General features: G+C 50.7%; 2 protein-coding genes across 2 annotated transcripts; both read right to left on the minus strand.

Annotated features, from left to right (window-relative positions):
- Window positions 1-495: 495 nt before the first annotated feature.
- On the minus strand, window positions 496-4,546 carry LOC311590345 (histone H3.2). Its single transcript, XM_084769241.1, has one exon. The coding sequence runs from the start codon at window positions 4,447-4,449 to the stop codon at window positions 4,039-4,041; it is 411 nt and encodes a 136-aa protein (XP_084625367.1). The 5' UTR covers window positions 4,450-4,546; the 3' UTR covers window positions 496-4,038.
- A 652-nt stretch (window positions 4,547-5,198) lies between these two features.
- Window positions 5,199-5,769, minus strand: LOC311590346 (histone H2A type 2-A). The gene has a single exon (XM_084769242.1). It carries the CDS (start codon window positions 5,690-5,692, stop codon window positions 5,300-5,302), a length of 393 nt encoding a protein of 130 aa, XP_084625368.1. The 5' UTR covers window positions 5,693-5,769; the 3' UTR covers window positions 5,199-5,299.
- Window positions 5,770-11,861: the final 6,092 nt, after the last annotated feature.

The raw sequence follows: 11,861 nt of genomic DNA on the forward strand, positions 1-11,861 counted from the left end.
TGCCACGCAACAGATCTGATATGAAGAGGTTTATTGGGGGGAGGAAAGGGGAGAGAGGTTAGGGCCATGAGGGGAGAGAAAGAGAGAGAGAGAGAGAGAGAGAGAGAGAGAGAGAGAGAGAGGGATGGTAGAAGGGGGAACGCCCCAGACACAGGGAGGGAGGGAGAGAGATCTAGGCAAAGAGAGAACATGCAGTTACAGATCGGCCCTTTATATCTGGTGCCCAGCTGAAGCCTGCCTGGCACACATCTGGAAGTGGCAGGTGATGATGTCAGAGGTTGCTAAGCAACCTAGAGGCAGGCTAGCTGGGGCTGCTATATGCTAACTCTGTTCCTGGATCATAGTCACTCTAAATGACTCCAGAAGAAACTACTCCATCTTCCCTTTATGATGAGAGATGAAGGTTTTGCATTCATAGGAGAATGGCCTGTGAACTCATGTACTCAGAGGCCAGGGGAGGGAGTCAGGAGCGGAGGGCAGAAGGGAAGTAATCATAAGCATACCGTTGTAACTTTATTCTTTGAATATTTAACAACAGTGAAATGGTTTATACTGTTCGAGATGTCACACCTATTTGTCTTTGTGGAAATTATCCCCGTAGGCGCCCCAAAACCATCAGCCCATCCGTTACCTCCACTTTAGAGATGGCCTCTGCCAAAACCAAGCGGCGGTCGGAGGGAGAGCCAGGACTGACAACCCGAGCTGTCCACTGAGTTTCTGATTCTCTGTACTGGGCATGTGGTGTAGATTTTGTTGTAAAAGTAAAGAGCTGAGAGCCTGGAGAGACTGAAAGCGTGGGAGTGACAAACCATCCTGACAAACCAGGGGTCTGTCCGCGGCAAGTTTGTGGAGTTGAGCCAAGCGAGGTACTTAAGCCCTAGGCATCCTGTTTCCTGTTGCTTCTCTTCTAGGGCCTGGGTAGATCTCACCTAGTCCTCCACCTTGTGTTACCCTTTCAGCCGCCTGCTGAGAGCATCCCCAAATGTTTGTCTGGCTGAGCCACCTCAGTGAGTATGTTAAAGTTCCCAAATGCCCAGAAGAATGTTCTCTGAGATACAAGGAGTCTCAGTTTCTGTTAGGAGCGACTTTCTTCTCCTTCTTCATCTTATTTCCTCCTCCTCCTCCTCCTTCTGGTTTTTGTTAAGACAGGATTTCTCTGTGTAGCCTTGGCCACCTCAGACTCACTCTGTAGACCAGGCTGGCCTTGAATTCACAGAGATCCTCCTGCCTCTGCCTCCCCGAGTGCTAGGATTACAGGCATGTGCCACCATGCCTGGCTTGCTGTATCTTCTTGATTCTAGAATCCATTGCTTCTGTCAGCATCATTTTCTGTCTTTTCTCAACCTTCCTATTCCTAATCCTGCAGCCCTTTAATGGTGTGGTGACCCTCAATCATAAAATTATTTTCATTGCTACTTTTGCTGTAGCTGTAATTTTGCTACTGCTATGAATCATAATGTAAATACTTGTTTTCTGAAAGTCATTTGATCCCCTAAGGGGTTGGTCGCAGCACACAGGTTGAGAATTGCTCCTCAGGCCCAAGCCTCCTTCCTTTTGCATTCTCCAAATGCCCAAAGGCACCAAATCTGTGAACTGTACATTTTGCCCCTTTCAGCCTTCCCTCTACCTCTACCTATGTCCACTTCTACCTTTGCCCCAGCTGAGGCTACCATCAGCTGTATAAAAACCCAACAATATTAGCACTGTAATCCCAGCACTCGGGAAAGCAGAGGAAGAGACAGGTAGATCTCTGTGAGTTTGAGGCCAGCTTGGTCTCCAAAGCAAGTCCAGGACAGCCAAGGCTGCATTGCATAGACAAATCCTGTCTTGAAAAACCAAAAACAAGGGGCTGGAGAGATGGCTCAGTGGTTAAGAGTACCACCTGCTCTTCCAGAGGTCCTGAGTTCAATTCCCAACAACCACATGGTGGCTCACAACCATCCATAGTGTGATCCGATGCCTTCTTTGGCAGATAAAGCCCTCTATACAAATAAAAAAATGTAAAAATCTTTCTTTAAAAAAAGAAAAAAGAAAACAAATAAACAAAAACCAAAAAAAGGAAAAGAAACCAATGCCAATTCCTTTCCTAGAAACACTTGATATTATGAGAATATTTTCTTTTGCAAATTTCTGTGTGTGTGTGTGTGTGTGTGTGTGTGTGTGTGTGAGAGAGAGAGAGAGAGAGAGAGAGAGAGAGAGAGAGAGAGAGAGAGAGAGAGAGAGAGATCTGGTTCGAGGCTAGGGGAGAGGAATGTGGCCAAATCTGCATTATCTGAGAAACTAAGCACACGCTCATGTCTACTGTCAGCTGTTTTCTTCTCCTATAACAGACCAGGTTTAGGACAGCTTAGTGGAGCACTTGACTCAACTTTCTCAGGGTCAAAGTCCACAGCTGTGCTGTGTAGCAGCCCTGGAGGCAGGCAAGTCACTGACCTTCCTAAGGAAACCACTGTCCACAGCAGCCTGAGGGGCCAGGTCCTGCACTACCCAGTGTAAACTGGCCCCTCCCTTCTTGTTTCATTCTTTCCCTCTTCTTAGCCTCCTACCTTTGAGTCTGGCAAGTGAGTACTCAGGATATTGAAGGGAACAATATGGCCCTAAAAGTCAGAATGGCAAAGAGGCCATAGCTGATCCTACTAAGCCCCTGTCTGCCTTAGAAACATGACACAGGCTGCACAGATTTCTGGTGTGGGTGGAGCAACCTTGGCTAGCTTTGGTATTTACCGTGGTTGGCACTTTGCTTTTTAAATCTGCCTTAGTTTCAAATCATGGTTGTAAATCTGCATGCTTAGTGGTCAGCTTGGCCTCTAATAGCTTTGATGTACTAAAGTCACGTGGTTCTGACAACTTTTGGGCGAACTGTTGAAGCAAAGCTCAAGAAGATGCTAGGTACAGATGTGCGGCTGGCACACAGCTCCAAGCCGCTGCTTAAGTTTGCTTTCTGGGAGACCGCCTGGCAGTGGCCTGAGGTACTTGCTGTGGTCTTTGAGTCTCAGGTCCTGCCCACAGGTGCAGACGGCCGCCCTCAGGCAGGCATTATGTCATTCCTTGAGGTCCAGAGCCTATTTCTGCTCAGAAAGAAATTCGCCATTGAGGGGGCCAGAACAGTCGTGTTGGCGTTTAAAGTAAATTAGATCGGAGTAAGTGGAGAAACTAACTACCACAGTCAGATCATAGGAATGTGGAATTCAAAGGAGCTAGCAAGGTCTAACTCCTCAGACGTTAGAGAAAGGTGTCACTGGATTATAACTTGACAGTGGTCCACTCACCGCGGACCATGAACGCACAGTAAGCTCCCAGACATTGTGTGGCAGGAGCGGGGCAGGGTTACTACCTTCTGCAGTCTAGAAATTCAGTGAGTTAATTGCGAGCTGGAAGCCACTTCTTCCCAGCGTTCAGCTATTCAGAATGGCCCGCTGGCCGCCTTCAGCCAAGTCAAGAGGTTACATAGTATCACCTGCCACCCTCTTTATGCCCAGCCACGCCTTAGACTGAGGTGCTGTCCTAGTTGTACCAGCAAGCTCACAGCACATGTTCAGAACTGGTCAGTGACAAGAGGAAAGTCCCTGACAGTGACCTGAAGTACTTACAGTCTGACCTTTGACCACCTGGACTGGAATGCAGAATTTTAAATTTTCTGCTGCGCTTGACTCAATCGCCCAATCCCTCAAGCACGATCTCGAACTATACCCTCAACAGACCAGCTGAAACTTTGCATAGTGTTTAAAAACCCTCGGCTGGACAGGAAGCTCAGCAGGCTTACTCTATTGGGGTAAAAGGGAGAGAGAACTGAACTGCTAGGTCCCTGCTACTGTAGGGTGTGGCTGGCATACCAATGCAGACATTTTAGTTCCCCTCTCCTCTCTTCCCCGTCTTTCTCTCCCCCTTATGTATTAACTTCATCACGCTATTCATTCACTTAAATAAGCCACGAAAACACTACACTAAGAGGCAAGCAGCTCTTTCCATGCGCATGTGGCGGCTCTGAAAAGAGCCTTTGACGGATGGATGGATGGATGGATGGAACCGAGGTCGAGCTCAAGCGCGCTCCCCGCGGATGCGGCGGGCCAGCTGGATGTCCTTGGGCATGATGGTGACGCGCTTGGCGTGGATGGCGCAGAGGTTGGTGTCCTCGAACAGCCCCACCAGGTAGGCCTCGCTCGCCTCCTGCAGCGCCATGACGGCCGAGCTCTGGAAGCGCAGGTCCGTCTTGAAGTCCTGCGCGATCTCGCGCACCAGGCGCTGGAAGGGCAGCTTGCGGATCAGCAGCTCGGTGGACTTCTGGTAGCGGCGGATCTCGCGCAGGGCCACGGTGCCCGGGCGGTAGCGGTGCGGCTTCTTGACGCCGCCCGTGGCCGGCGCGCTCTTGCGGGCAGCCTTGGTGGCCAGCTGCTTGCGCGGGGCCTTGCCGCCGGTGGACTTGCGCGCCGTCTGCTTCGTGCGAGCCATGGCCGAGACGGGACACTCACAGCTCAGGAGCGCAGGAGACCTGACCCGGGACCCAGCCCGCCGCCTTTATAGGCACAGTCTTCCCCACGGCGGGGCGGAGACAGCCGCTTGAAAGGCCCGCGCTGCCCGGCCATTGGTCGTGCCGTCACCAGCCCCGGTCCCTCGTCCCGCCCTCGGGCCTGCTGACTTTGCCTAGGTTCCGCGCGGGTGGGGCCGGGGCCGCCTCTCGTAGCTACCGGTAGAGTACGGGTCCCAGCTTGCGCGCCCCGCCCGCCGTCCAAAGTCGCAGAGCAGAACTAAGCTAGTAGGGTTTTCGGTGCCGTCCAGGCCCAGGCGGCCCCCACGATGCCGAGAGCTGGCCGCGCCCGGTGTTTGCGGGACAGGTTCCTTCCCTAGACCTTGCAGAAGGACCGGGCGGAGGAGATGAGGTTAAGTCTAGCCTGGCCTCGACCTGCTGACCGAGTCCCGAGGCCGGGGAGGGGCAGGAAGCCTTCGGCTCAAGTAGTGCGTGCTGTGCGTAGAACTTCCGTGTGTTGGGGGCGGTCGGGGAGGGGGTCAACATATGGGATGAAGTGTTTAGGACTGTCGTGTCACCAAGACGACCGCGCCCGCCGAGGCAGTTAGCGCTCACTAGGAGGCCCGCGGGCGCGGGCGGAGCGGGGGAAGGGAGCAGAGGGGCAGGGGAGCGAGCGGCTACGCGACATCCCTACTTTCGGCGGCCGGACCCGGAAAGGCCACCAAGACCCGTCTGCCGTGATACAACTCTTTAATTTGAAATAGTGGGTGGCTCTGAAAAGAGCCTTTTGGGCTTGCGGGCATCTCTATGTATGTACACACACGCAGGGCCGCCTCACTTGCCCTTCGCCTTGTGGTGGCTCTCGGTCTTCTTGGGCAGCAGCACGGCCTGGATGTTGGGCAGGACGCCGCCCTGCGCGATCGTCACTTTGCCCAGCAGCTTGTTGAGCTCCTCGTCGTTGCGGATGGCCAGCTGCAGGTGGCGCGGGATGATGCGCGTCTTCTTGTTGTCGCGGGCCGCGTTGCCCGCCAGCTCCAGGATCTCGGCCGTCAGGTACTCCAGCACCGCCGCCATGTACACCGGGGCGCCGGCGCCCACGCGCTCCGCGTAGTTGCCCTTGCGCAGCAGCCGGTGCACGCGCCCCACCGGGAACTGCAGGCCGGCGCGGGACGACCGCGACTTGGCCTTGGCGCGGGCCTTGCCTCCTTGCTTGCCTCGGCCGGACATCGTGAGCACGCAGACGCGAGAACGGGCGCGATCGGGAAACTGCCGGTCGCCGCGGCCGCCCCACCCTTTTATAGCCAGAGCCGCGATTGTCCGACCGACGCTCTCATTGGCTTACGCGCGCGCTGACGCCGTGGCCAATAGGAGCGCGCGCACAGAGTCCGCTCATTTACATAAGCCCGGCTCCCTGGCCTTGAGCGCCTCTCGCAAAGCGCGAATCACGGCGAGCGTGGTCTCAGTCCTCACTGGCGTGCGGCCGTTGGAAGGAAGGCGAGCAGGAAATATATGCTTAGTTATGTGGATACTTTCCGTTCAGGAGGGTGGAACCTAGCTTCTGATCCCTAGGAATTAGCTGGCACTTTCTACTGGAAACATTGTGAAAGCTACTTGTTACATGCTCAGCGCTGCCCGCTAGTAGCCTCACTTTAAAATCGTCTGATTTAAGGGTTATTTCCATACGCTGGGAACGAAAGGCTTGGTTTCTCATCCAGAATTAGGAATGGCTTAAGAGAAAGACCAAGTACTGTTCGCCGGCGTTTACTGAAATTACTGGGGTTAGGCAGCTCAGATTTGATTGCAGGTATCGAAATAATGTCAAACTTAAAAGTTAGGCTGGTGCTTTTGTCAATCATTTGTCCTAGGCTGGCTACTCAGAAGCTTCCAGTGTTGGAGCCTGAGTGATGAAGTGCCATTATTTTACCACCGCGTTAGCAAAATATTACAGCCAGCATTTCTTTAATCTCTAATTTGTTAAGCTTTGTGCGAGATTGTAATGTACGCCAGTGAGAACCACGGATAGACAGGTGGAATAGAAACGTAGTCCTAGTAACATAGGCATTTATAGTTACATAGTAACACAATTACATAGTGTCTGTTACATAGTAACACAATTACATAGTGTCTGTTACATAGTAACATAATATTGTGGAGTGGTGAAACAGGCAAGGGTGAAGGCCCCAGGATTTTGGCTTGAACAATCACTGCATAGACAGTGTTATTAAACCGAGTGTGGTGGCGCAAGCCTTTAATCCCAGTACATAAGAGGTAGAGGCAGGTGGATCGCTTTGAGTTCGGGGACAGCCTGGTCTACAAAGTTAGTCTAGGACAGCCAAGACTACACAGAGAAATCCTGTCTCGAAAAACAAAACAAAAACAAAAATACAGAATACAGAGAAGCATCTTAAGTTGAGAAGTTGAAGGTATATCAAAGATTCTGATTAAATTTTTAAAATTTATATTGTGAATATGTCATCATACATTTAAGAGGTGAATCTAGGGTTTGGCAGAGACCACACAATCCTGCGTTGAACTGACTGACTGACTGATTGAACAGGGACCATGGGAAAGGTATCACCTTAAAGTATTTTATTAATCTGTATGTATTTGTCTTGAAATATAATTTAGTGTGTTCTATTCCTGCAAAGAATGTTTTTGATAGCATTGGCTTTTTAAATTCTCTTTGTATTAGTACTGTCTGTCTCAGGAAGCAGCCCCCTCACCCACACACCGACCTTAAGGTTGACCTTACTGGTTAAAAATTGCCGCAGCCGCCTTCAGACATCTGTAACAATCTTACCATTTAAAATAAAACAAACTTGGATGGGACAGTGTAGAATGTTGGGGGGGGGGGAGCTTCTTTAGCGTCAAAAAGATGAAGTGGCCTGTTGTGATGTCAAAACTGATCGTAGGCAGGGAGGGGCCAGGGTTTCTTTTTCCCCCCGAGGGTTTCTTTTTCTGTTGCTGAAATACGCTGAAGAGTGAATGAAACGTGAGGGTTCCCCACAGCCCCAGGTTCCAGTCTGAGGTGGCCGGGAAGTCTCCGCAGCAGGAGTTGAGAGAACTAGTCAGATTGCACCACAGCCGAGGGCAGCGGGCGCGCAGCAGGGAGAGGTGTATCTCCTCCACTCTGGCCTCAGCAGCTGCGGCTTCCCACACCAGTCTTCCTGCGCAGACGCCCTTCTCTCAGGTGATTCTACACCCCAGGTTCGCAGCTGAGCTGAACAACTACTGGGAGGTGCACTGAGAGAATCAGACCGACCCTCTCAGGGCTCAGCCAACCTTGGGGTCCTGCTGTAACTTGAAACTGGAAGCTAAGGTGGCTTGTCTGATAGAAGCCACCTTAGTCGCTGGAGCTGGCGTAGCACGTGGTTTTCAGTCACCAGGGAGCACTGGGAACTGATGAAGCCAAGGTCCTCCACAAGAGCAGCACGTGCTGTTAACCCCTGAGCCACCTCTCTGACTGACACTATGGGAGTCACAGGGGTTAACAGGAAAAATAGAAGCTTCCAAGTACACATTTGGGCCAAATCTGCAAATGTTAAAAGTCAGCAGGGTTGAAGGTCACTATCATAGAGAGGTCTGGAATTTTTTTTTTCTTTTTTTGGTTTTTCCAGACAGGGTTTCTCTGTGTAGTCTTGGTTGTCCTGGACTCACTTTGTAGACCAGGCTGGCCTTGAACTCACAGCGATCCACCTGCCTCTGCCTCCCGAGTGCTGGGATTAAAGGTGTGCACCACCACGCCCGGCTGGAATTCTTTTAAGCTAATATTTTGTTTTTAAATATCAATAATTAGAAACTTTAGCAGTTGTATTTTTAAGAGGGAAGGGTGCTTCCCTACCTTTCTGTACCTGGAAGCTGGCTTTGTTTGTTTGTTTGTTTCAGCATAGCTCCTATCTACCTCACCCTCCTCCCTGGCATGTTTTAAATTTTATTGACAGTTTCATGCAGGTCATATTCACCTGTATGGCAGCCCCAGTTACATGTCTGCCTGATGAGACTTGCCTATTTTGGTCATATTCACCTGCCATTATCCCTTTTAACCCTTCTGAAGCTACTCGGTACACTGGATGGGGTCCTACTGTAACCTAACCTGATTCCATCTGCCCAAATGCTTTCAAAGCAGGCTAACTATGGGCATGACTTCAATACATCTTTTGTGTGGCTACACTTCAGGCCGTATCAGTAGTCCTGGCTGTCCTGGAACTCACTCTGTACACCAGGCTGGCACTGAACTCACAGAGATCCGCCTGCCTCTGCCTCCCGAGTGCTAGGATTGAAGGCGTGTGCCACCAGTGTCCAGCTCATCATTAATCTCTTAAGTGAGGAAAAAGATTGCCTATTAGATTCTAAGATTGAGAAATTATCCCGGATTAACTTCTATCACAGTTAGGGTATCCATTACTGTGAAGAGACACCACGGCCAAGGCAAGTCTCATCAAGGCAGACATGTAACTGGGGCTGCCATACAGGGTCAGAGGCTTAGTCCATTATCATCATGGTGGGGGGGGGCATGACAGCTGCAGGCAGACATGGTGCTGGAGATGGAGCTGAGGGGTCTACATCTTAATCCAAAGGCAGCAGAAGGGGACTGGATTTCTACACTGGGCAGAGTTTGAGCACAGGAGAGCTCAAAGCCCGCCCCCACGGTGACACACCTCCTCCAAGGCCACGCCTCAGAATAGTGCCACTCCCCAAGGACCAAGCATATTCAAACTGCTGAATAATCACCAGGGTCCAGAAGGCTTAAGACATCAGTACCCAGGCATGCACTGTCCCAGAACCCTGAAGAACTAGGCCCCCGTGCCAGGGAAGGCGCGCGCTTTCTAGGGAGAGCAAGCCGGCAACCAGCAAGCGCTTCCTTCTTACGCGACCCTCAGCAAGGCTGCCCCAGGTGTGGCCCATGGAAGATGGATCTTCCCACACAAAAGACTTGGATGGGTCTACCCACTTCAGATGATTTAATTAAGAAAATGCTGCACAGGTGTGCCCAGCCACTTGGGTTTTAACTAATTCCGGATGCAGTCAGGTTGACATCCAAGTACAGCCATCAAAACATCTTTTTCAAAACCAACATTGCTAGCTGGTAGTCTAAGAGTTTCTGCCTGGAAAACAAGTCAAAGCCACACAGAAAAACTGTCTTGAAACACCTAATAAAATAGTCACATAATATAGGCATTACATTAGGTCAAATACATTATGCTGCAATGTTGCATTTACTAACCTCCATGTACACATCCTAAGGAAGTCATACTGACTTTCCACTGGCATTGGCTACTGGCTGAAAGGCACAGACTCAGCTGTGTGTACATACGGGCTGCTCTCTCCACACAGCTGTCTACCTCCATCCTCTGCATCGTTTCCCTTTGAGGCAGGCCCTCTCACCGAGCCTAGAGCTTAGTTTCAGATAGACTTGCTAGCCAGAGGTCCCAGCCATCCATCTGTAGTCCCACCCCTAGCTCCCCCCGAGGCTGAGGTTGCACAGGAGACTTGTAAGCACTGCCGTTCCTGTTTCACAGCTCGTGGAGACTGCATTCCTTCTATTCTAGAGACGCTCAGCTCTTCATCCCCAGATAAGGCCCTACCAACAAAGGAACAGTTTCGGCCAAGACTAGCTTGAAGAGCCAGTAAATTTTGGGGGTTACCTATGAGTATGGGCAAGGTGTTACTGAAAAGGCTTCCTCAGGTCCCAGAGAGGAGCCTCTGCATCCCGAAGCTCCACTTGCCAACACTTGAGCCTCTCCGCTCCGCTCCGTCACACCACCTTTCCTTGTTACAGCCTGGGGGGACGGGTTCTTGTGACTTTCATGTTCCAGGAGCTTTCCCGGCCTTGGAGATTTTATTTCCAGGGCCTTCTAAGCTTCCATGCTTTGCAGGAGAGAAAGTTTCCATTTGGAAGAAATAGCAACACAGAAACTCAGGGAAGCTGGGCTCAATCACTCATCCAATTAAAGAGAAAAAAGTAGAGGTTTAGTCTAGGTAGAGGAACAAATACAGATCCAGTGACACCCCAAGTCCATCTTTGGGTCCTGCCACGAGCTTTCGGAACCTGGGCAGACAAGAGGTAAGCGTGGCTCAGCAGGCCTAGTAAATGTGTGGTTTCTGACCGCTGCTACCCTTCTGATCCTTCAAGCTGGGAAGTCCGCATTGCTGCCATCTTGTGAGGACATCTCTCGCACAAAAGAGTCACTTCTGTCGGACATGGTGGCGCATGCCTTTAATCCCAGCACTCGGGAGGCAGAGGCAGGAGGATTGCTGTGAGTTCGAGGCCAGCCTGGTTTACAAAGTGAGTCCAGGATGGCCAAGGCTACACAGAGAAACCTTGTCTCGAAAAACAAACAAACAAACAAAAAAAAGTCACTTCTACTCTAGGGTGTGGCACTGCCTTCACAGACTGCCCTCGCCTTCTATAGTGCATGAGAAAGGGGTCAATGACCAGCCAGAGAAAGGGGGAGACACAAGGCAGAGATGCCAGGCTTAGCGCTGGAGAGCTGGCTCAGCGGTTAAGAGATGCCAGGCATTCAGTCCCCCTGTGGCCTCCAGAGAAGTCATTTTTGATGTTTTCAAAAAGTACATGTGCCTGTTTCTTTGGGGGATTAGGTTCCTGAAGTAGCTCAGTGGGGAGTCAAACCACACCTCTCTATAGAGCACTTCTCCTATGGGGGGGCGGGTAGTCGATGCTTGTTTACGAAGTTCCCTGGGAGTTAATTATACAAGCCTTGGCTCAAGTGCATCGCTTTCTGTTGAATTTTTAGAAGCATGTGGTTACTTGGCGCAGAAATACCCGCGGTAGTCTAGGCTGCATTCTGCAGGGACTACGTGGGAGGCAAATTGCAACCCCAACACCGTGGAAGTCGGTGTGACAGGAGCCAAGGAAACAATGGAGCCGCTCTGGGTAGAGAGGACTCTGCTGACTCACTGCAGAGCAGCGCCAGGTGGAAGACAGACACTGCAGGGACGCTGACAGTGGGGGAAAAAGCGAATCTAAGGCAAAAACAACACAAGAAACAGTTGTGTGGCTAAGTAATTCTGATCGAATCCCTTGTGTGGTGCTGAATAAAACCCAAGACTTCCCAGCAACCACATGTTGGCTCACAACCATCTATAACGAAATCTGTACACATAATAAATAAATCTTAAAAAAAAAAAAAAAACCCAAGACTTCATATGTATACTAGGAAAGAGCTCTACCGCTGACCTTCGTCCCCAAATATGCCACACTACAACGAAAAGAAATACTGTACAATCAAAACACCAATAGAATACTCCAGCCTCTACGAAGCTGCGCGTCAGTATGTCTTAAATCTTGTGACCTGAAACAGGAAGTTTAAGACATGGTGTGTAAACTAAAAACTGCAACTAAAAAACCAAAAGTCACCAAAGGTCTAGGTTTAGA

This window comes from Acomys minous, assembly GCF_964271855.1.
Source record: "Acomys minous genome assembly, chromosome: 19".
In the NCBI taxonomy this organism is placed as follows: Eukaryota; Metazoa; Chordata; class Mammalia; order Rodentia; family Muridae; genus Acomys; species Acomys minous.

What these genes read in the sequence shown, in the direction of transcription:
- LOC311590345 (XM_084769241.1), bottom strand. Translation starts at nt 4,449, where the DNA reads ATGGCTCGCACGAAGCAGACGGCGCGCAAGTCCACCGGCGGCAAGGCC.
- LOC311590346 (XM_084769242.1), bottom strand. Translation starts at nt 5,692, where the DNA reads ATGTCCGGCCGAGGCAAGCAAGGAGGCAAGGCCCGCGCCAAGGCCAAG.